Source organism: Marmota marmota, unplaced genomic scaffold (genome assembly GCF_001458135.2).
Source record: "Marmota marmota marmota unplaced genomic scaffold, marMar, whole genome shotgun sequence".
Lineage (NCBI taxonomy): Eukaryota > Metazoa > Chordata > Mammalia > Rodentia > Sciuridae > Marmota > Marmota marmota.
The window spans coordinates 17545373-17570292 of record NW_026000229.1 but is presented as its reverse complement, the minus strand read 5'-3'; the positions used below and the strand labels follow the sequence as shown (position 1 = coordinate 17570292).

Genomic DNA, 24920 nt, shown 5'->3' with positions numbered 1-24920 from the left:
GCCAAATAAATGATGTGCTGACTCCAGCTCTGGGCCTTAACTATCAAAAGGTAGTAGTTCTTACAGAAGTCCCAATATTTTGAACCTGCTGCTGTATGTGGGCAGGATGGAGTAGGTGGTGCTACAAGGGAGTGGCCATAGCCAGGGGTTCAAGGCCAATCGCCTGGCTCAGTGAAATCCTCAAATCCTAGCAGTTTTCTGGTGACTACTGACTTTATGGAAATGAGACTTCTGTCCCTCCCTCAGAGCCAGAAGCTACCTTGAAGAACCAGTTTTTCAGCTCTAAGCAAAGCTTATTGATAATCTTTTAAAGTAAAACAGGCAGGGTTGGGGATGTGGCTCAAGCAGGAGTGCGCTCGCCTGGCATGCGTGCGGCCCGGGTCCGATCCTCAGCACCACATACAAACAAAGATGTTGTGTCCACCAAAAACTAAAAAATAAATATTAAAAAATTCTCTCTTAAAAAAATAAAGTAAAACAGGCAAAGGAAGTGGTGCCAATAAATTATGCTTAAGGCAAGAGCTTACACACCTTCTCTGTCCATTGCCTTCTGTAAACAGAAGACACAGGAACTGTCTACACACCTGTTGCTTTTCTGTTTCACCTATTTGCCTGTTCCTGTCAGTCTTCTAAAACTGAGGGCAGAATGGCCTGCAGCTCAGACTGTCTGGCTTCCATGCCCCACAAGGCACACCTCCCTTCAGCACCTGTGCTGTTCAGGTGCCACTGCTGTGCCAAACAGCAGAGCTGAGACAAGGCCAAAAGGGCAGAGCCATCAGCTGCTTGTGTGTCAGATCCTCAGGAGGCATGCTCACTTTGGGAAGCCCACCTTCTGGTCTGGGCTGCCTCTTGCCATTGACTTGGAGCAGCAGCAAAGAGACAAGGTTCCACACATTCTCCCTGTCTATCTTCTGCAGTTGCATCGGGGCTGCAATAGTGCAGCTGGGAAGCCATGATGAACCATCAGGGGCTCTTCTCCAGCAGGTGGCAGGATCACACGGCACTTCTTTTTAACAAACTGAAAAGACCACCTATTCCCAATGGTCAGTCAGCCTGTGTGAAGTGATGGTTGGAGAGGATTCTGGGAGGGAATGTGGAGGTTTTCTAGGTATCCGCCTGCAGTGGAGCAGCATAATCAGACACAACCCAAAGGGCTGCAGTTGTTATTCTGAACAACTCAAATGATGAACTTGAAATATGAGCGGCCCCCTTGTAAGTCCCTTTCTCATGCTGGGGTAGCAGGCTCAGGAAGACCAGCTGAGACTGCTCAGGGTAGGGATGCTGACCAGGACAGCTGTGCTCTCCTTTCCTTAGCTGCCTCTGTTTGGCACATGCCAGCCTCGATTCCAGAAGCAGGTATAGCATGGCCACCTCATCAGTGTCACAACCACATATCCAGAAATAAGTCTTCCAATTCCAGTTCAGTGAGGGGAGTAAACAAAAGTTCCCTAGACTAGCTGAGGAAAACTGTCCTTACCTCGGGTACTGCGAAGGCAGAATGGTGATGTCTGGAGCTGCACTGTACCAGTGTCCCCCAAACCAACCCATCAACACAATTAGGAACTCACAGCAGGGGAACAAAGGCAGGGCCACAGGCCTAGGGATGAAGAGGTATTAGGAAGTAGGTCCACTTGGAGGCCTCAGGTGCTTTAAGAAAGGAGAACTTAATAGATATTATTACCCCTAGGCTACTTGACCACAGGAGCATGAGAGGGGGCAGGGGATGATCCATGGGTTTCTTTAAGAGGGAAGGACACTCAGAGCAGATGCAATGGCTGCCTTCCACAGCAAAAACCTATTAAAGTACATAAAAGTGTTTTATGCAGTGTTGTATTAAGAGATACCTCCTTTGTCCTGATACTTTGGAAAGTACAAGCTAGAAACAGAAGGACACATGTAAAAAATATAAGACCAAATGAACTAAAGCTGAAAGTAAAAGCCTTGGAAAGATAAAATTACTTCAGTTAAATCTTTTATGAAACAACTTGGTAAAATTAGAGCCATCTGGGAGGTTAAGGAAATCTTCTTGTCCAGTGGAGGGCAGTAGGATTTGAAGGCAGCTCAGTCCTACCTGGAAGCCATTAGTCTACTGAACAAAAGTAACAGAAAAGAGGCATGGCCTGTGGATTCTGCTCCCAGCTTGGAAAGTACCACCATTCTTAGCTCTGACATCCAGCAGGCCTTTTTTGTGGTAAAGGTGGAGCAAAAGACCTACACTGATGTCCTACAAAACCAGTTAATACAAACACTCCCTGCCAGTGGGTAGACTGCAAGCCCAGACAGAGCTGGTGTGGCCGGCCACCTCCAACGAAAATGCCTTAGGAAAAACCAAAAGAACTCTGCTAAACACCATTGTCAGCTAAAAGGAAAAGAAATCCCTTTAAAGTAAACTATTTAACTTCAATAGGCTGCTTTTCTGCCAGAATTTTCAATCCCTCTGAACATAAGCCGAGCCACAGACTACTGCACGTATGTCTGGATCCTGGCTTTTCTTCCCCCCACCCCCACCGCCAAGAGCTTCAGGACCAGTTGTGGGCCAAAAATAAACACCATTCCTCAACCATATATGTCCACCAGCCCTGAGCTGGGGAGGAGCAGCAGGAGGCAGGTCAGCCCTGGCTGGGTACACTCTGTGGATGCCGTTCACCATGCACATAACCCAGCTTAACCGGGAGTGCCTGCTGCATCTCTTCTCTTTCCTGGACAAGGACAGCAGGAAGAGCCTTGCCAGGACCTGCTCCCAGCTCCATGATGTGTTTGAGGATCCTGCTCTTTGGCCTCTGCTGCACTTCCGTTCCCTCACTGAGCTTAAGAAGAACAACTTCCTTCTGGGCCCAGCGCTGCGCAGCCTGTCCATCTGTTGGCACTCCAGCCAGGTGCAGGTGTGCAGCATTGAGGACTGGCTTAAGAGCACCTTCCAGAGGAGCATCTGTAGCCGGCATGAGAGCCTGGTCAGTGATTTCCTCCTCCAGGTGTGTGACAGGTAGGCAGCTTTGTTCCTGAGCAGCTCTGGTTTTGCTGGTGCTGACTCTGGGGGAGGGGTGGGAGAACCAGGGAAGTGCAAATTATAAGATCAAGATGCCTCCTGCTTTGGGGCACCTTAGACTAGGCCCAAGGCAGATGCCCAGTCCCTGAACTCAGTGCAGCTCTTAGTAGATGACCTATCAGTTAACACTCCTCTCAGCCTTAGGGTCTCAAGAACTGCCTCTGTTGTAAAGGCACTGGGGCTGAACCGTCCCTGCTCTTAGGCAGCTATCCTCTCTGGCAGCCATTAAGTGCTGGGTGGGTCCAGCTAGGCCTGGAGTTTCAAGGACAGGCCCTGGGAACAGGTTGCCAGATTCAGCTATCAGCACACCTCTCCATTTTGGCCCTAGAAAGGAGCCCCAATGTCTGAGAAATGCTGAGGAAGGATAGATTTAGCTGAGCCACACCAGACTCTGGAAGTAACAATAAATAATGGTCTCCTTTGAGGAACTTACTAATGTTCACAGTGGCCCTAGGGCAGGAGTTCAGCTTTCTTTTACAAAGGAGCAAACTAATCCTCCAAGAGGAGGTATGATTTACCCACAATCTAGGGTTGCCATATTTTATGGACTACCCAATTAAATTTTAATTTCAAATCAATATTGAGTAATTATTGAGTAATTTTAAAAGTATGTCCCCCAAACATCCTGTATTGAAGCTTTCAACCGCACCCCCAACACAGGCTGGGCCACCAGGCCCGCCTTCCCCATCCCCCACCAGCAGCCAGGGAGCTTACAGAGCCCACCAGATTATCCTACCTTTGAGAAAAAGCACCAGGAGCATAACAAGCTGGGCTGGCTTCATGGAAAACTAGGCTCGGCTTGTTTGTTGCCACCAAGGTTAATATTTGCTGTTTGTTGGCAGCAGAACAGGAATGGGAGGAAAGAACCCCCCTCCCCTGCAATTCTTTTTTTGAAAACTGCAGGATGACAGACGATGGACTTGGAGCGAGGTCCTGACTAGACCAGCCCAGGTTGTTTGGATGAGTTTTAACAAGGTTCAGAAATGAGGGTTATAGGAGGGTGAGGTGGGAGGGATTAGGCCCGAATTTTTGTGTTCTTGCTTTAAAGGATGAGGCTGAATTCCCCAACCCAAGGTGTAGAGTGGAACTCCTGGGCCATAGGATGGGTTTAGCAACAGGCTCTGGTGTCTCAGAAAGACGGAAAGGCTTTGAGTTCCCCAGCTCTGTTTATGTAATCAAAGAAAGCACAAGAATTTAAGGAAGGTATGGGTTCAGTGTGTGAAATGTGGCTGGGCCCAGTATATTTTAGTTCCTTCTCTTTCCCCAGCAAAATTGTGTGGACATAAGCCAGCTGGGTGCAGTGAAGGAACAAAGTGGGAGGCTGATGGGGAAAAGGACCAGGCCAGACTCAACTCCCTCTGGCTACAGACTCCAGACTCAGGCTCCTGTAGTGGAAGCAATCTGGTCCTGTTTGTTTCCAGGAAAGTGAGTTACAGCTGCACATAGGAAGCCCTGTTGCAGTCTTTTTACACCCCAAAGCCCATCTAATCCTCACAAGCCCATGAGTAAACATCCCACGGTCACACACAGGGAAACTAAGGCCCAGTGAGTAATAAGGTTAAAGACACACTGAAAATAAGCCAAGTCTAACTTTGGTCCAGATCTTTTCTCCTGTAGGTGCTGATGAGACTGGAGCAGAGGGATCTCTAGTTTTCTGGGCCAAAAACTCTCTGTGTGTCCCTAATTGTACACACCTGGATGATGAAATAACTGCCCCCAGCCAACTGAGCTGAAACTGGGCTCTAGAACCAACACTGAGGCACACGTTCCGGGCTTGGCTTCCATGTCACTAAGCCATTCCCTAAGGAAACCCCTCCTAAATCCTGCCAAAGGTTTTATGGAGCCTGAGGTAAGCTTTGAGACCAGAGAAAAACTAAGACCACAAGAGAAAACCCAGAACCACAAGCCCTGGATTCACAGAAGGCTTGGGTCTCTGGGGGCCGGGTTCCCTACTGAGGTTCCTGAAACTCAGAGCGAAGAACCCTCAACATTAAGGTATAGTGGGGGTGCAGCGGCAGAAAAGGCTGGGGAAATTGTCCAGAAAGCCCTGTTGGAATCCTGGCTGCTCATTGCAGGCGACTTCCTCAAACTCGGTAAAAGGCAGAGTCCCCTGCCCGTGTAGCGTGCGGTCAGGTGCAATGAAGGAGTCGCGGCGGAACTGCGGCCGTCTTGACGCGCCCGTCTCGGCTCCGGGTCACAGCGCTCTTCCCGCAGGTGCCCCAACCTGGCGTCCGTCACGCTGTCGGGCTGCGGCCACGTCACCGACGACTGCCTGGCCCACCTGCTGCGCAGTTGCCCGCGCCTGCGCNCTGCGCGCCGAACACAGCGCGGCCATGATCCCCGACCAAGTCCCGCGCCCGCCAGCGTCGGGCACGGCTCTCCGCAAGCTGCTGCCTAGCTAGGCCGGCCGTGGCCCTGGGAGAAAGTACCTTGGCGTCAGATCGTCCTGCTTTGGAGCCCGCCGCCGCGCCTTCTTGGCGTCATTCTTCCCGTCTGCACATTGGGGATAATGCCCATCTACCTCACATCATGATTTTATAAAGAGGATAAAGGCGAGATTAAACGACTGCATGGCTGGAAAACACTTTGTGGTTCTCAATACCAGCACCATTCTCCCCTTTTCTGCAGTGGTGGGAGGCGCCTGCGTTATCTTCCGAGACTCGGACCGTGTGGTGGGTCTCCTTAACGGTGGCAGGCAGGGCCGGAGCTCACGGGCTGCGCCCCCTACAGGCAGGGGGCTCCGGCCGTCGCGCGCGTTCCTGGGGAATCAGGCGGAGCGACCCCGCTGCGGCCCGGCCGCTGAGGGCTTCTGCAGAGCGAGTCCTGCAGCGCCGAAGGGCTGGTTCGCGGCTTGGCCCACGCCACCCTGGCCTGCTTGCCTTTCTTGGGGGCAGATGTGGTCCTCGGAGGACGGCAGAAGCCTTTCCAGATAATCTGTTCCCATTCTTTCATATGTAAACTGAGAGTTAACGGATACTCTTAACCATTCGCACAAGGGTACTCTACCATTCATTCGCACAAGGGAAAAGTATGTCAATGGGAGGAAAAAAGTTAACGATTTTAAAACAGCAGCAGTATCCCTAAGTATCCCTGGTGATATAGCTCAGTTGGTTGAGTGTTTGTCTAGCATGCACGAGTCCCTGGGTTAAATTTCCCAGCACCATCAAGAGGAAAAAAAAAAAAAAAGGATAGTAGTAGTGGAACCTTTGTTAAGTGGTGAAAAATGAGGTTTTTTTTATCTGTTGGATTTGCTGCACGTGGGCACATGCCTGGACTTCCAGTTGTAATTTCAGGGCTTTACTAAGGGTTCTCTGCCACCAGTTCCAGGTACAGGGAACACTGGGTAAGTGGAAGAGGCAGGGGAGCAGCAATGGTGAGCAGTGCTCACACTCTGCCAGCTGTAACGAAGACCTTGTCTGAGTCTGTAGCCAAGTGTTTCTCCTCTCTGTCATCCCGATCCCTAAAACAGGTTCCTTAATTTGTTGACCAAATGGGAAAAAAAGCAAGGATAAAGGAGACAAATTCTGTTTTGGGTGGAGCTTACATTCTGGATAATTATACATAAGTAGTGAGTACTGGAGGAGTTAGAAACTGTAGGGGAGATTTGGAGATTGCTGGCCAAGAAACGGGTGGGGGAAGGCACTTAGATTTGGGTTGACCACATAAACCGCATTGAGAAGGTGATACTTAAGACATGAGGTGAGCCAGGAAACCAAGTCAGCCATCTGAAAAATATTTCAGGCCAAGAGAACTGCATGTGCAAAGGTCCAGGACTAGGAGCATGGCTGGTATGTTAGGGAAACAGCAAGAAGGTCAGTGTAGCTGTTGCAGAGTGAGGAGGAGAGCCAAGTGGGAGAGATCAGAGAGGGAGCTATGATGGGACACATTGTAGTAAGGATGAAATAAAAACTGAAGGTCAGTTTATCCCAGCAGGAGCTAGGGCCTAAGCACAGACAATAAAAAGGTAAGTCCCAGAAATTTCTCTAGGTAGATACATAGGCATCTACCTCTCCTGCCCTGCCCCACCTGGCAACTGCTGAAGGGCTTCTCTGCTCCTCCTGGTCCCCTGGCTGGGGCAGTGCTTACACCAGAACAAGGTAAACATCCAAGCCCTTTCCTGGCATAATCCCTTCTAATCTTGTGTGAAAAGCCAGACCCACCTTGCCGCCAGCTGCAGTGGAGGGGGATAGGCCACTGTTAGCCGGTGGGACCCAGGCTCCCTCCAGGTGCCTTTCCAGTTTATCTTGCATTGCTCTGGACTTGAAAGGGTCCTTGTAGGGCCCTAATTCTCCTTCCACAATGGTGAACAGTGTTGAAAGAAAGCTTGAGCTTGGGGGGGAGGGGTAGGAGAGGATGTTGAATGTCTAAAACAGTCACTTTAACTCCAGAGCTTTGCTTTTATCATCTTAATAAGCCCCAATGCCCAGCAGGTCCTGTTAGCCCTAAATTGGTAGTTTAGTCTGGGAACAGGATCCTGATTTCAGGCCTAATGGATATAGGTCTGTAGTCCATTTCCCCTCACTTTCTAACCCTGACACCAAAGGCAGGTCAGATCTCCTCCTGATTTCCTTATGTTAATTAGGGGTAGCTAGAAAACCTTGTTTGTGGGATTTTTGTAAGGATCAGGATTGTGTTTGTAAAGCAGAGGTCACAGCAGGTTGAGCTTGAATGGGGCAACCTGCATCCCCCTAAAGTCCCTTTCCTATGGAAACTTCTGTAAATGACTGTTGGCTTTCCAGGCTAACCCCCACGTACCCAAACTATAGTGACCATAAAACCAAAGCTGTGCTGATACCTGTATCCAGTATTGTATCAGGGCTCTAAACTGGCTCCCACCGTGGCCAGGAGGCTTTGGGTCCCTGAGTCAAGGGCCATTTTAGGTGCTCCCAGAAGGTGGGCACTGATGAGTCACAACTCTGCACTCTGCCTTCCAACAGTAGCTGTTCACCTTCAGGAGGAATGCCCTGCTTAATCTGAAACACAACTTTCAAGGTCTTCTCAGAGGTTTGCCCAGGAGGCATTGAATGCTTAAATAATCAGCCAACTCATTCATCTAAGCAGCATTTATTTGGTATTGGCTGTGGACTGGGCCAGGCCAAGGGACTCAGTTCTAGTTGGGAGAAGATATGCAGCTGGGAGTGAGGGGTGTTCTTGAGTACATCTCCCAGCTTTGTGTGCACAGCTTCTCCAAGTTATAATTTCTCTGAGCCTGCTTCTTCATCCGTAAAATGGGATCAACACCACCTTCTATGTGACAGTTATGAGACTCAATGTACTGTGCCTGCAAGGCAAGAGCAGGTGTCCTCACATCCATAAGGGCTAGAAAAGTTGAGTGGCTGGCAGGACTCACAAGGCTCAGGCACTGGGAAGAAGCGAGACAGGTCTGTATGTGGGTGGGCCAGCATCTCTACTGGATGGAGAACAGAACGTTTGCACTGAGCCTGAGGGCTGCCTCCAGCTCCCTCAGGTTCTGTGAGAACATTGGTGTCAGCAGGTTCAGCTCAGCAAAGGCAGAGTCAAGAAGCACAAGGCACCACCAGGGAAGGTAAGCTGGGCAGATGAGAGCCTGATGGTATTCAAGAGCCACCTAGAAGTAGGCCACTTGTGCCCTCCTAGACTCTTATTAATAAGACTACAGACTTTCCCTAGTTCCTGGAATGTCAAATCTTTTCACTCTGTTTTGGTCAAGGTAGCCAAGGTCACATGCAGGGAAAGCTAAGAATGACACGTCAGCACTTGAGTAGGATGCTGCTCTCTAGTTGGAAGCTGCTCAGTCAACCGCATCATGCTGCCTGGTGTGCATAGGACTCTCAGGCTAGCAGAAAGATCAGGCCACATTCACTTGGGTCAGGTGTTCCAGAGTCCCCAGGAAATGGGAGGTGATGCTTGGAGGTTTTTTGTGCAAGGTATGTGCCTGTTTCTGCACAGGCTGAATGTTGGGAGGGAGCTGACTGAGCCTTCTAGGATCTAACCCAGTATGCTGTTGGTAGGCTGCTGCACCTGATTGAGTGCTTTCCCTCTCCTGGCCTTGGATTTCCATCCTGTAAAAGAGATCATGTGACCATTAGAGACCTCCCTTCCAGGTTTAGGATTCATGTCCAACACATACTTTTAGCTTCTTAGCAAAAGCATATCATGCTAAGTGAAATAAGCCAATCCCAAAGAACCAGAGGCTGAATGTTTTCTCTGATTTGCAGATGTTAATTCACAATAAAGGGGTGGGGGCTAGGAAAGAATAGAGAAGTACTTTGGATTAGACAAAGGGGAGTGAAGGGATGGGAGGGGCATGGGGGTAATTGGACATTATTACCCTATGTGTGTATATGATTACACAACCATTGTCATTCTACATCATATACAAACAGAAGAACACGAAGTTATACTCCATTTATGTATGATGTTCAAAATGCATTCTACTGTCATGTTTAAATAATTGGAATAAATAATTTAAAAAAGGACTAAAATCAGAAAAAGGGAAAAAAAAAGCTAAAAACTAGGCTCACCAGATGTAGCCGTCATTGGCAAAGGCCACAAAGCTAGGAGGCCCATTACAAAGTCAAACCTTGAGAAGTATCTGGGGAAATCTTAAATTCTAACAGCAGGGGGTCAAACTTTTCTTGAAAACTTAAGGGTCAAAAACAAAACAAACGGGCTGGGATTGTGGCTCAGCGGTACAGCGCTTGCCTAGCACATGCGAGGCCCTGGGTTCAATCCTCAGCACCACATTAAAAATAAATAAAAAAAATAAAGGTATTATGTCCATCTACAATAAAAGATAAGCAAACTGAAAGTATTTGTTCACTCAGTGAGGTCAGCAAACAATAAACCACCCAAGTCTCTACAGGGCATCGACTACGGAAAAACACCTACATGAGGCCCTCAGAGGGCCATCAGGATCCTCAGAGGAGGGACTCCCCTTGCCCCCCTCAACACACCTGAAGTTCTCAATAGTCAACAGAAGGAAGGAATAACAGCTGCTTTCCAGCAGAGAAACAGCATATTATAAAACCATCCTGACAGATTCCCCTCAGGGGTCAGACCTCCTCAGAAGCAGTCTGCTAGGCCTAACCCAGGAACCAGGACTCATCAGGGCCACCTACTGGTGGCACCAAAGGTCAAAGCTTCACAAAGGTAGAAGCACTATTTTCACTTGAAATAACCCTGGAATCTGTAGCCATATCCTTTAGCTTTGCATACCCTCAGTCAACTCAGCAAGAGGGGCAGTCACTTATCATTAGGAAGCAGCCCTCCTGACTTTGTTCAAGACCTCAGCAGCAGAGGCCTCTCTTAGAGAAACTCTTTCTGGCCCAGCAAACTAGGCAATGTCCCCCACCCCAGAGAGAGTGCTTCAAGCTCAGAGCCCTTCAACACTGCTACTAACCCAACTCACAAAATTAAGGGCTTGTCGCTACCCAGAACACCCTGGGGTTCCCCAGATGCTGTGGTCTTCCTCTGAGACTCAATTCCAACTGAAGCCTTTTTTTTTTTTTTTCCAGTGAAACAAAAACGTCATCATTCTCATGTTAAGTCTTCTCACTGGGCAAAAGCCATTAACCAGATTATCTTAGCTGGCAAAAACATGTTTCTTCTACTTTTTCTTTGGAAAAACAAACAAACAAACACCTTCTACCTTTCTTGTGGAATACCTCTGCCTACAAGGCTTTTTGCCTGGCACCTCACTGGGGCACGGTGTCGACAAAGATCCTGGCCCTGAAGTCCACTGGAAGCAGCTTCTGGCACGGACCTGCGTCAGTAGAGGAGACAAGTCACCCAGTCCTTGCCTCTTCCTGCTCATGTTCTGGCAGCTAGAGCCTCATAGAGCCTCACAGCTGCTCTCAAGATGGCCCTTACCCCAGAACACATACTCATTCTGTCATTCCTGAATGCACAAACACATCACAGAGGGATCACATGGGCTGGGTCCAAGTATGAAGCGTGGCTCTTCCCTAGTCCCCTGAACAACTCCCCAAGGATGTGAAAGCCGCGTACTCCTCCTCACATTCAATCCACATTCATTTACTCATCCACAGTATGCCTTCCAGTGACAGCGGTCTTCTGCTGCCTCCCACTTGGCTGCTCTCCTGGCAGAGTGACAAGTTGTTTTAAACTATCCTGTTCTTTAATGCCATCACTTGCTCATTCTGTGTTCTCCAGTTCTTTGCAGGTAGGGCCAGCACCATGTGGTGTTGGCTGGTGGAGCTGCACACGAGGTGTGCTGCCTGTTCAGAGGAGGAGGGGTGGTGCCAAGAGGCTGAACCAGTGGCTGACACAAGTGCCCTGGGTGAGGGAACAAGTGAGAGAGACCCAGGATGACAGAAGAACAAATGCAAAGAGGGCGTCTGAACCCTGGCTCTTATCATGACAATCTTCTGCAATGTCATTTCCAGGCGAAGCCCCCCTCTAAATGTGAAGAAATATTTCTGAATTAGTCAAAAAGCGAGAGTGACCTAAACCAAAGCTCAGTCCTTCTAGGCTGATGTCTACCTTGCAGGCAACTCATAGGCTGCAGTTCCACCAGAAGCAACAAAAGAAGTCCAAACTCTTGATTTCTGAATCTGCTTTATTTCTCTGCATAAGGAACCCTGCACAGGCAATTCAAATTAAAACAAAATAAATATGTGAATATTCATGTAAAACTGTCCTTTCTAATGAACAATTATACACAATGTACAATTTCATGTTCACTGCGTGGGTTTACAAAAAGGTATCATTCCCAACTAAAAATGCACCAAAATGGTTCCATGCAAACCTATCAAAAGTGACCAAAAATATGGAGGGAAAAACCTGACTGAGAGGACTTTGCTTTTGTTTTGTTTTGTGTTTTTTTGTTTTGTTTTGTTTTTGTACAATCACAGAAAAATAAAAACATCTAATTTCTTTGTTAAATTTAGAGTAACTAAATGTGGCCACTGTTTATAATGTCGGTTTATGATCCTAAAACATCTATTTAGTTACCATAAAAGTATATCAACATCAAATTGGAAGTGAGCATTATTGAGAAAAAGGAGGGGGTGACAGCACCCACGGTCGTTCAGTAGTCAGTGTCAGAGCCCTCAGTGTTGTCCACGTTTCTTGAGAGCATGTAGTTGTCCATGTCGATCGAGCGGCAGTTGTTAATGGCATAGCGCAGGCGCTCAGCCATAACCAGCTGGCTGGAGTAGGGGGGCAGCCTCAGCTGGAAGAAGCACGTCTGTGAGGTAGGCAGACTGTCGTAAGGCTGCGGAGAGATAGACCCAGAGTCATGACTGTGGGCAGCAGGACGCCAGGAGGAGGAGGGGGGGGCTGCCCATTACCGCCACCCCAAAGGCACATAGGCATCACTGCATGGGCACTTCAAGTGAAAGGCAGAGACTAAGCCAAGACAGAGTAGGCACAGGCTCTGCCTTCCTGTAGCTCTGGAGGCTTTTGGTGAAGACACTTCCTTCCTCTTCTCACCTCCTCCAAGGCCCATTTGTGGAAAGCAACAATAAGCTCTGGCAGGACTGTTCGAGAAAACATACTTTGCACAGTGACTGGCATGGAGTAAGAGTGTAGCAAGATTCGTTCCTGTCCACCGAGAGGGGGCAGAACTGAAGCCAGCCGCAGGGATTCCTCAGCACAAAATGTGAAGTGAAAGGAGCAAGTGTGTGGTGTAACTGGCTGTGGGAACCACCAGTGCCCCCTCCTTCTTTCCCTGTGCTCCCAGGGTGCATTCTACATTCTTCACTGGCCATCAATGCCAGCACTCAGCCCAGACGAGGGAGGAGCAGTTAAAGCCCAGTGCATGCATTTAACTGATGGTGATGCAGTCATTTAAAATGATACTCATGACAACAGCAAACCAGAAGAGTGCTTGGAACAGATTATGAGATTTTTTTTTAAAAACAGAGAACACAAAAATTCTAGATACCTCATTCAAAAATGTGTATAACTGAGGCCAAGACTAGGAAGAATTACACAAAGGTGAAAATGGCTATTACTGGAGAGACAAGTATGTATGTTCCCTGTCCCTCCTGGCAAACAACAATTTTGCAAACTATCTATTAAGGTTGATAATGATGTGACACTGTAATAAATTTTTTAAAAATTAAGTTTTACAAAAAGAATCTGCCCTCTCTTTCTTGCCCCGCCTCCTTTTGAAATCAGCTCTCTTCTCAGTCCCACACTCAGTTGGGCTGCATTTCAAAGCAGTGGGAGGTAGGTGGGGGCAGAGCCTAAATGTACCAGAGCCAGTGATGACAGAGAGCTCTAGTGCAGAAAAACTGAAAACAGCAAGGAAGGGAAGCACCACCAGATGGCTCTGATTACTTAAATGTGATACTGGAAAAATTATCTAAAAGCTACAAAGGAAATAGCCAAAGCAGTCAGTTTCTGAGGCTGACAACCCCCAGAGCTTATTGTTGCTTTCCACAAATGGGCCTTGGATTAGTGGTGGATTAACTCCTGGGGTGGCAGGAACAGCTCAGCACAGACAGACATAAGGCAAGGGTTGTTTTCAGAGCTGAATAGAAGGGAACCATTTCCTCCTCTCCACCACACTAAAGCAAGGAGACAGATTCACAACTTATAGTTTCTGGCTAGTCAAGCAGAAAATTTATGGAAAGGCTCTTTTCATAACTGTTCCTGCATATGGCATCTCCGGTGAGCCTAGTCCAGGAGCAAAGTACAGGCCTGCAGCCTCAAAAAGCAACAGGAGAGGCACAGCTTTGGCTACAGCAACTTCCATGAACGGTTGCTGGAAAAACATCGGAAAGGTGAAACTGGAAGAAGGGCCTTCTGTAAAGAGATCCCACTTACCTTAACACTTCTGATCATATACCATGTGCCCTGCTCAGAGACTGCCCGTTCCTACATAGGGAGGGCTTGGAAAGAGTGTGGTGGAGTCAGAGGGAACACCCACTCCCAGTTTAGTAAAATACGTGCTGGGCTCACAGGGTGTACCAAATGCTCGGGAGGCCAAGAGAAGGAGCTCTAACTAGGTCTGCCTTCAGGCATGGAGCAGGGGCACATGAAAACATCTGGGAAGGCTTCCTGGAGGAGACAGCACAGGCATTGTACTTAATGGACAAATAAGTGCTTCCAAGCATACATGAAAAGCAGTGTGAAGGAGAACTTACTAAGGAGTCAACACAAAACCACAAAAGTTTAAAAACAGCATAGTCTTCTGGGGAGAAAGGAAAGCAACCCATTTATGGCCAGAACACAGTAAGTGTAAAGAGGTGACTCTAGAAGGTGGGGAAAAGACCCCAGACTGTGGAGGTGTTTAAGGCAGCTAAGGCTGCTGGCATATATTCTCTAGTCAATGCAGAGGCCCCTGATAGGTCTGAAAGGAGAGTGGTGTGGTCAAATGGATGCTTGAGAAAGATGATTCTGACAGAAGCATGCACTTCAGACTCAAAGCCCTTTTATGCTAAGTAAGCCACCATCAAAAGTGCAGCTGTGTTGGGGCTCTGTGGGTGGGGCACTTCATTAGGCCATAGAGAAGCAGCACCACTTTCCCCACAATGCATACCACACCAGGAAGTGCAGAGCATGTTAGTGCTATTCCTGGTATCTTTGGGTCCCTACTGTGGCATACACACACCAGGCATACAAGTTCCACAATGAAAAAGAGGCAACACGATAATCCTTCTGCCAAGTTTAGATTTAACTTGGAAAGATGCTGGAAGATTCAGGAAGGTTGTTGCTTGCAGTATGCTTTCTATATCAATTTAGAACTTTTCCACAAAAGCTAAGTGATGTCACTGAACAAGTTTTACTGCTTGATATTTTAAAAATCTAGATATCACAAAGATTAAAGCCTAAATCAGCAGGCCTACTTGAGGGTCACAGTTTGGTTTTCCCAACATGCAAGCAAAAAGCAAGAAATGCAGGCAGACATTACAAAGGGAAGAAGACTAGCTCACTTACCCTATCAACCTTCATGATTTGAAACCTCTGAGAAATGTCAGCAGTGTTGGCTGGAAGTCGAGAGCGTCCAGACACGAACCGCATGAAGAGCACCCGCTCCTCGTTGGAGAACTCCTCCAGCGTGTGCCAGAACCACTGCACCAGCTGATGCTGCTCATCCACCTCACGGTAGCGCACCACCTTCTTCAAGACCTCAACAGAGATCTCGGGCATCCCGCACACCATCTGTTCCAGCTGCTTCGCTGTGAGAAGGGACAGCAGTGGCACAGGGACAATCCAGGACATCCCTTCTCGGACTGCAGCCACCTGCTCCCGGGAGAGGGTGTTCATTTTAACATGTGTATGTGTGAGAAGATGTGTGCCCACGGTGACCCAACTGGGCTGGGCACTGCTGCCTGTTCGTCTGCTCCCTAGACCCTGAGGCCTGTGAACAGGACCACCCTTGTTAGAGCCTGCCCTGCTCTGGGACTCTATACTTCTTCTTAGGAACCTGCCTCCTTCTCCCCACAAAAACCAGCATACTCCGAATGGCCACTTACTCATATTCCTGGTCACACATGGTTGTATGGCGTTAAACTGTGCTATGTGTGGGCACTGAATTTCATCAACAAAAGAAGCTCTTAGAAGACTCATGTAGCTGTACACTAATTTGTAATATATACATCATACAAATACACACACATATATATATAAACCTTTGTGTGTGTGTGCGTGTGTTTTTGTGTGTGCTACTAGGGATCAAACCCAGGGCCTCATGCATGCTAGGCAAGCACTCTATCATGAGCTATATCCCAAGTCTTTTTTCATTTTATTTTGAGACATGGTCTTGCTACATTGTCCAGACTGGCCTCCAACTTGTCATCCTTTTACCTCAGCCTCCTGAGTCATTGGGATTATAGTTGTCCCCCATTTCACCCAGCTGTATTGTTCTTTTGAAAATATTTATATCCTATCTAGGTGTGGTGGTACATGCCTGTATTCCCAGTAACTCAGCAGGTTGAGGCAGGAGAATCACAAGCTCAAGGCCAGCCTTGGCAACTTAGTGAAACCCTATCTCAAAGCAAAATGAAGGTGCGGGGCACACCTGTAATCCCAGCAGCTCAGGTGGCAGAGGCAGGAGGATCACAAGTTCAAAGCCAGCCTCAGCAACTTAGTGATCCTAAACAACTCAGCAAGGCCTTGTTTCTAAATAAAATACAAAAGAGGGCTGGGATGTGGCTCAGTGGTTAAGCGCCCCTGGTACCAAGAAAGAAAGAAAAAAGAAAAGGGTATGGATGTAGCTCAATGGTAGAATGTTCCCAGGTTCAATCCCTTGCACTACCAAAAGGAAAAAAAAAATAGTTATATCCTTCTTATAAAAATTATTTGTGCTCACTGTTAAGAAGAAAAGCACAAAAGAATAAAATAAATATAGGAAGTTGGTAAAGACAACGAATTTAGTTGGGAACCTTGAATTCTAAATCCCAGATCTACTTGCTAACTCTATCATCTTAATCTTGTCATGTGAAAAGTGAGACAATACTGTTACCAACATGACTCTAATGAAGATTTAAACTACATGGAAGCCTTGTGGCTCATACTAATGTTTACGTAATCATACCATTTTGGTTCTCTCAGCACAGTGCTGAGCATGGTCTGGCTAGGCAAGGCCAAGGAAGAAGTTGCCAGGGTCTGCCCCAAATGTCTGCTTAGAAAAAATGTCTCCTCTAAGGTTGTACAGTAGTGTGTACCCTAAACACAACTCTTTACAGTTCAAGGTCTGTTTCATATATTCTTCTCTCTTGTCCAACTGAAAATCACCTCCAATAAACAACAAAACTTCTAAGAATGTGAATAGGAACCACATGTTGGGGAAGGCCCTAGGGTTATAATGGTACTGGGGTTGTTGTGCCCAGGACTGAGGAACAGGGATTGGCAGTGGTGGCCATCTACAAGAAATATCCTAAGCCAAAGCATGTCAAACCAAGCAGTCATGCCTAGTACCATACAAAATAAAAACTGGAAAAAATAATACTAAGAGATGGGGCTGGTTGCCTGGAGGTGGCAGGGGGATAACTGGGGACAATTATGGGAAGACATTCAGTTCCAAGAGATGAAGAGGAAAAGGCCTTATTACTGAGAAAAAGAGAAGGAAAAGGTCAGGGCATGGCAAAACATGGCTGAAAGGAAGTGGAACATCAATCTGACCCTCAGAGGAAGGGCTAGTGGAAGAACCTAGACAACTAGAGTGAAGCCTGGCTCGGGATCCCAGCTCTGCTATGGGCACACCACCTCTTTTCTGATTTGTTCTTTCTTTTGTGAAACAGCAATAGTAATTTTTAGTTCACAGAGTAACCATGGGAAAAACTACACACACACACAAAAAGGGTGCTTGGCACCATGCCTGGTGTGGAGGTAATCAATATATTTTTTAGTGAGTTATTCTCTGAAGATTAAAAACATTCACAAACAGAAGATGAAACCTAAGTCCTAGCTATGTAAACAGCATCACTGACAGAATCCACCTTCAGTAAGCTAAGAGAAATACTTTTCTGACTGGACTTGGCCCAAAGCCAAAGTCAAAGCAGCAGCCAGGATTAAAGGGTATGGAATATGTACCCTTCAAATTACTAAACCTTGATGGCCACAGAGCTTGGGTCCAGTTCTCATGAAGACCCCAATATATTCTGAAAATAAGTATTACTGAAATGGTTATTAATGGTTATGTCACCAAAAAAAACATTCTTGGGCACAGTATTCATTTCTATGGTTGCTCTTTCATACTCCCATCATTTATTAAATGCTTACTTATTTATAGGAACAGAAAAAAGATAAATGAAATAGAAAACACATTCTTCATTCAAAGTCTTAAATAAAAAAATAAAGAAATAAGACCCAAACTCTATGGTTTAGTTCTTAGACCATCACATAGAAGTACGTGGTATATCTTAAGAGATTTCAAAGTACAGAAAAAAAGTCTTACAGATTAGGGACCCAGAGGAAAGCAAATCTTGGAGAAAATAAATTCCTAGCTGGGGCTTAAAGGATTGCAGAGAAGAGGGAAAGAGGCATGCTATGGGATTGTAAGACTAGTGTTTAGGGGTTGACTGACCCAGCCAGAATTGGGGGCACGGGGGCTGGGGTGGGAAGCAGTGGATATGTAGATACACTAAATTGAGGAAGAGTGAAGACAAGGTTTGAATGACAGGGTTTTAAAAGCTTGGCCTCTCTCCAACCAATGACCAATTCAGAGCTGATTGAAGGCCTTGAGTAAGGAGATAGGAGACCCACAGATTGGGCCTGAGAATTCTCTGAACATGGTCTGAAACACAGGTACAAATACATCAAAGCAGTAAATACATATGCCCCAATATAGTAGTAACCCATCAGCTCTCATTCAAAGATAAACCCAAGCATTCACATGCTCCTCCTGCAAGATTTCAGCTCACCTGCCGGTCCATCTCATGAAGTCTATATTCAATGGCCCTCTCCACATACTCCTTCCTATTGGAAAATGTGAGTGGGATACTATTTCCACCAGGGATTATAGGAACCATTTTGCCATCAGCACTCTGGCCAACAAAAGAATCAAGAGGAATCATCTAAAAAGAGAAAAATAAAAATAATTTTATTACTTGGCAAATATGTCAACAAAAAGTATGTCACAAGTGCCAGGTGTGGTGGCACATGCCTGTAATACCAGCAGCTCGGGAGGCTGAGGCAGTAGGATTGCAAGTTCAAAGCCAGCATCAGCAAAAGTAAGGTGCTAAGCAACTCAGTGAGACCTTGTCTCTAAATAAAATACAAAATAGGGCTGGGGATGTGGCTCAGTGGTCAAGTGCCCCTTAGTTCAATCCCCAGTACCAAAAAAAAAAAAAAAAAAGTATGTCACAGATATATATTGCACAACAGTAATAGTTAAGATTTTTAAGGATAAAAACAAAGCAAACAAGATAGGTCTGACTGATCAGGCTACTTAATCAGCAAGAATGTGATGACTCATCTGGCTATAGTTAAAATAAAGTCAAATCTCTCTGCCCCAAACCAGGTGTGTTGGACCTGATCAACCAGGCCTCTCTCTCCACCTTGGTCCCCTTGGTTCTCTACTCTCATAGACAAAAAATACATTAAAGTGGAAGGAGCAGAAGCTGGGGGCTGGAGCCAACTCTACTCTTAGCAGCTATTGAGACTGCTGGGGTTGAGCTGCTAAGAGTAGCCATGGGGCCAGCCTGACATCAAGAGGAGAACTATACCTGGTTCTACACAGAAAACACTTGTCTGTGTATATAGTAAGTTAACACCAGCAGAAACATGACAGGCCAGTATTCACCTCATGGAAACTTTCCTCAGTAATGCCACTGTCTTCAATGTGAAGAATGCTGTTGAGGGTCTGCACGTAGAGCAGATCCACCTCCTCCAGGTCCTCCAGGGTGAGCGGGACACAGCACAGCTGCTTCCACACCAGAGGGGCCAAGTGGAGGTCCAGAGGTTTCTTTGTACGAATAGCAACTCCCATTAAAATTCCCAAGAACTTAAACTGCATTAAGTGTTCATCGAGACAAGCAGAAGGGTTAAATAGGAACCTAAAGAAGAGAAGGAAAAATTTAAAATTCCAACAGAAATTTCAAACAGCAGCTCCAACATTAGATTAGATCTATGTTGTTGAATATAGTAGTCATTAACTACATGTGACTATTTAAATTCACTAATATCATAAAAATAGAAGGGAGATCAGGAGAACAGAAGAAGAGGAGGAGAAAAGGGAAAGGGAAGGTCCTGGGGAATGAAACTGACCAATTATATTATTATGTGCAGGTACAAATATGTAATGATGAATTCCATTATTATGTGTAATTCTAATGCACTAATAAAAAGAAATAACAAATTAATAAATGAAATTTAAGATTCAGTTCTTTTTAGCAAGTCTAACCACTTTTGAGTACTCAACAGAAACACATGAAAAAAGGCTACTGTTTTAGACAGCATGGGGACCATATTTTTAGTTATTTTTAGAACAACTATAAAAGGGTAAAGTAAATAGCCTTGTGATCCTTGGCCTACCTGCTCCAGAATGTCCTACTTCCTATAATAATTTCATTTATTATTTACAAGTCAATGAAGTAGGATTCAAAATTTAAAATTTTGCATTCATAAGGATAGACTGCAATTGCAAAATACTAAGCTCTGTGACTTGATAGTATAATAAAGCTTTTTGATGACTGCAAAAAATTCAATAAAGGGAAATCACGTAAGCCTTCAGAAACATAAAATAAGTCAGGTTTTATAATCAAATCTAAATTACCTTTCTCCTCTGTATTACCATTGAGTTGGTCCCATAATTAAATACCAAGTCATGGTGAAATGTCTGTCTCCTTATCTGATGAGGGGATAATGAAAGTATCTAGTCTTTAGGGTTATAATGATTCAATGGGATAATACATGTGAAGCACTTAGAACAGTGCCTGGTACATAGGAAGCTCTCAATAAATGTGAGCCGTTGTTGTTGTTATTTTTGACATTCAATAAATACTTGCTGACCGCCTTACCTATCCCTATTATAACCCACTTCTGCGGTGGCATTAGGAGACGGTATAAGAAGGTCAACTATCCCAGTTTCAAGTTCCTATAGAGGAAAGAAAAATAATTTATTAAGAAATAATAATCAAACGCATCAAAAGAACATGAATTATATTCAAGATCATCCTGAAAAAAAGAATATTTTGAGGAATTTATAATGCTATGTGACAGTCAGCCATCTCTGCACTTAATTTCTGGTTTTCGTTTTAAATAAGATTAGAAAATCTTCCATGTGGAAAATCTCTCTCAGTTTCAAGAACCAGGATGAGAAAGTCCATCTAGTGTCTGTGAGCACAGTGTGCTAAAATTTCAAATAGATTCAATAAATGACAGCCAAGTTTTATTCTAGTCATAGGATTTATCAGAAAAATCCCAATATTAGACAAAGCTGATCTAGAAGAAAAGCTGCCAGTGTGGCTCCTAAAATGGGAACTGGCTTAAACACTTAACACTTATTTTTCTAACTCCCCTGGAGCCTGGCAATTCTACTTTGTTCTAAAAGTACCAGAATAAATCAGAAAGCACATGGGTGGTCCCAGATTTGTTTGTTATAAAAGGTACTTATGAGTCATTGTTGTTTCCTCTGCCAATATTATAGCATAACAGATGGTGAGTCATTGGTAGATGGTGAAGCATTAACACTTATTGCAGTAAGGTATCTTCAGGAAGCATTTCCCAAATCCTTGCTTAATATATCTGTCCAGCACTAACAGTATAACTTTATATGAGGCTCACAAATGCATTCTTGCTACATTTATAAAAACATGCTTGACAGAGTGATCACTGGAAACAGTAAGAGAACCACTAACGGAGTGGGCAACTTGGCAGGGACACTGCATGGACACACCTGGCACATCTCTGTGATGGTGTCATCAAACACTCCTCCAGCATCATCAGCCCCTTCTCCGACCAGCTTAACCTTCCATGCTCGGGAGGGCAAACGGAGGTCTGAAGCATTCAGCTTAACCACTTGTCTTGCTATTTGAACGAAGATGGGCTTACATTTCCGTCCTCTTTTTTTTTAAAAAAAAAGGCAGAAGGGAATGAAATATGACTCCCCAACTTCCCCAGATCATCACAAAGATCCTTGATGGTATCTGCCCATCAGTTTATGAACATGTATGCTTGACAGCAGCCCAAAACTGTGCTGTGTCCATTGTGACCCCCCTCAGGAACTAACATATTACTACTATCCTTTATAAGTGAGGCAACTAAGCCTCACAAGATGAGTTAGTAGTAACATTTATCTAAAAAAATTCCAGCTAGTTAGTGAACTACACAAACGTATGCCAACCTGGTTGATATTCTCTTCACAGTAATTTGTGGTCCATAGTTTTTGCCTTGAACCATGGTTTTTCCTATGGAGCGCACCATTGGAAGAGTGTAGACTCTTGGAGCTAACAAAGGCCGCAGCTGTCCCTGTACAATGCCCCATGTTCCAGCATTATAATGAGATGTGCTATTCTGTAACAAAAAATAAGGTAATCAGAAATGATGTCTTATTTCTCACTTTTAGAACATAAATTCTTTTTGAAATGCAGTTTAAAAACATAAACCTGGGTATTAGTAACTGTAAGTGCCTTTTCAAACATTTTTTCTGATAAAATATTATGATTAGCATTTTTTAAAAAACTTAGAAACTACAGAAAAGCACACAAATAAATGTGTAATTCATACATAATCCTTTCAAATAACCCCACTGCCACTATTTCTTCCCAGTTCCATACGTGTTTACATATAATTTTCAGTTGCTTTTCTCACTTAACATTTCTCTACCTATATACAACCTATATACAAACAGTCCGTTTAGTGATATACAGTATTCTGCTGATTGGCTGATTACTTTTAACAGTGATCTGTCAAACCTCTCATATGTGCTCTAACACTGGTCACCCAAAGGTTTCTGACTAATAGTTTTACAAATTGATACACATTTTGGCAGACATGCCTATATATTAAATAAAGTCAGCTTTCTTTCCTTTCTTTCTAAATTAGTGAACAGACAAATCAGCCAAATTTACTCTATTTCCCCCACTTTCCCTCCACAGGCCCAGAATGCTCATTCATAAGGAAAGAAAGAAGTCTGCTAAACTTCTCAGATTTCGTTTTATACAACTTTGACCATGGCCCAATAGCTTTGTGCACTTAAGTTATCCACTTGACTTTGTAGAAAATACATGACATGCTTAGTCATTCATACTTCCTCAAGTTGTGGACAAACCAAACACAGAAGGAAAGCCACTTTGTGTCTAGCAGCACAACCACCAATATCTGGACTATCCCTAATAAACCAGCCACAAAATGGGACAAGAATTGTTGTCTTTTCTGCTTCTTTTGGATTAAAGAGTAAAGGAAGTATTAGCCATGTCATAATTTCCAAAGGCCAAAAGAAAGGTTCTGCCAAGCCCATCATGGGCATTGCTTTCCCATCTAGCATGTTACCTGATTGTTAGGGCTGAGATTCAGTAGCCTCCAGGATGAGTACATGAGGTCCGAGAAGTGGTAAAGCAGCCGGAGCCTGGCCCGCACAGTGTGGATGCTCACCTCTCTCAGGGCCCCATATTGCGGGGGCACTGTATCAGGAAGACCCAGCTGCAGAGGTACTGACACACCTGCCCGGAGAGCAAACAAGCACATAAAGGAAAATGCATTACTTTTATTTTCAGTATTTTGAAAATTTTCAAATGCACAGAGAACTTGAGATAATTATGCAATGGATAATTATTTTCACTACCTAAATTCTATAATTAGTATTTTGCTATATTTGCTTTTTCATCTATGTATCTACTCCTCTATTCATTAATTCACCTTAATTTTTTTGATCCACTTATGTTGGTTTTTAAAACTAAAAATCTTATTATTATGGAAACCTGATCTTCTGAAATTTAGGTTCCGAATGAATAATGGGACTTAGTTCTAAAGGCAGGAAAGGAGGAGGGCGGGAGGAAGTCAAATTCTTCCTTTCTTGTTCAATAATTGTCATTTTCATAATAATGAAGGGTGCAGATGAGGACCAGGTAGGCAGTACTGGAAAATGGAAATGGGCAAGGTGGCACAGCCATCTCCACCTCTCACACTCCCTAGGGATCTCAGAGAAAATGCCCTTGACAGAATAAAAGGCTACATGATTCATGAAGGTTTTTCATTACACAAAGGAAATTATAGGACTGCATCCTCACCCACCCCCTTATGAATGCACATAAAGGACTAAAAACAAGTTACTCAACTTACTTGAGTTTCCTGTACATTAAGATTTGTACAGCTTGATTCCCAGAGGTATTATTACTCCTCTTAATAAAGGCTAACATTTCTTGAATACTTTCTATGTACCTGGCACTATTCTCTCATCTTTACATGAATCGGTTCATTTACTCCAATAGCTCTTTACAATAGGCGCTATATTACAGATAAGAAATAGGCTCAAGGTTACTCAAATCATGTGTGCTGGAGCCAGGACTTAGACCTTGCAATGTGGTCCCTGAGTCTAAACCTAAATTAACTGCTATACTGTAGTCTCTGACCTGAAATGGAAGTAAATCCTTCTGGAAGCTGAAACTTTCTGAGGACTGGTCAGTGCAAGGCAGCACTGATCACTCTGGATTCTGTTAACTAGAAACCATCTCCTACTTGTTTATAATCTACTTTGCAGTCAGCCCCACCTTGATCTTAGGGTATTTAAGAGAGAACAATCTCTATGAGAAGTCTTCCCCAAGGACCTGTGGCCAAGAGGTAGAGAGATTAGCAAAAAGAGAAGAGAGTTTTATGCTCTTAGGCACAAAGTTGCTTATGAAATTCTAGTGCCATAGACACCAAAGGATAGTAGAAACAAAAAGCTTGGGGGCCTGAATATGAAGACATGTGTAAGAAAGATAAAGTACAATTAAGGTAATGACTCATTTATGCGGGATGAAAGAATGGATCTAACCAGAAAGTGCCCACAGTTGGCTGTTTTTTTCTTTTTTTTTCATTGTCAATTGACCTTTATTTTTATTTATTTATTTACATGAAGTGCTGAGAATCAAACTCAGTGCCTCACACATGCTGCAAGCACTCTACTACTGAACTACAACCTCAGCCCCCATAGTTGGTTGTTAAGCACACAAATACACATTATATTTTAAAGACTTTTTGTAGATCTGTAAGGATTTTATAATAAAATAAAACAAACAACAAAACAAAAACTTAAAACATGCCCACCAGTCCTGCGCTACACAATGGAGTAAAATGGCAGCAAATGGATTTGCTGGGCCAATGCCCAGACATTATGTTTCAAATGGTTAACTGGGTTTTTAATCTTTATTTCTAAAGGTGAGCCTTAGGAAGCTATTTGTCACGTTTTTATATGTTAAAAAAAATTCTCAGTTGCCTCTCTAAAATCAGAAATTTTTGTTTGCCTAAGTGATGTTTTCTTTTGGAGCTATAGAAAAGA

The 24920-nt window shown here is 44.7% G+C and overlaps 2 protein-coding genes and 1 long non-coding RNA gene across 4 annotated transcripts in view; 1 reads left to right on the top strand and 2 right to left on the bottom strand.

The window, feature by feature from the left end:
• Positions 1-109: 109 nt before the first annotated feature.
• Positions 110-9903, top strand: Fbxl22 (F-box and leucine rich repeat protein 22). 2 transcript variants are annotated; one of them, XM_015480569.2, is made up of 2 exons: positions 110-2983; positions 5261-9903. In XM_015480569.2, exons 1-2 carry the CDS (start codon positions 2637-2639, stop codon positions 5442-5444), a joined length of 531 nt encoding a protein of 176 aa, XP_015336055.1. In that variant the 5' UTR covers positions 110-2636; the 3' UTR covers positions 5445-9903. The 2 variants fall into 2 exon arrangements, 1 of the variants encoding a protein (XP_015336055.1); XR_007343959.1 differs by lacking the exon at positions 5261-9903 and adding an exon at positions 4648-4702 and having other exon boundaries at positions 2847-2983.
• LOC107138039 lies at positions 1956-4649 on the bottom strand. The gene is made up of 2 exons (XR_001502965.2): positions 3783-4649; positions 1956-3030 (listed from the first exon to the last, which is right to left on the bottom strand). It is a non-coding gene; the product is annotated as an uncharacterized LOC107138039 (long non-coding RNA).
• Positions 9904-11588: 1685 nt separating the features above from the next.
• Positions 11589-24920, bottom strand: part of Herc1 (HECT and RLD domain containing E3 ubiquitin protein ligase family member 1) — a 182300-nt gene continuing 168968 nt past the window's right edge. The window contains exons 68-75 of the mRNA XM_048793217.1: positions 22934-23103; positions 21786-21955; positions 21339-21504; positions 20461-20537; positions 19245-19497; positions 18364-18516; positions 14936-15241; positions 11589-12263 (exon numbers count right to left, since the gene is read on the bottom strand). Coding sequence (XP_048649174.1) covers positions 12078-12263; positions 14936-15241; positions 18364-18516; positions 19245-19497; positions 20461-20537; positions 21339-21504; positions 21786-21955; positions 22934-23103 — 1481 coding nt within the window. The 3' untranslated portion in view covers positions 11589-12077. The remainder of the gene's footprint in view (positions 12264-14935; positions 15242-18363; positions 18517-19244; positions 19498-20460; positions 20538-21338; positions 21505-21785; positions 21956-22933; positions 23104-24920) is intronic.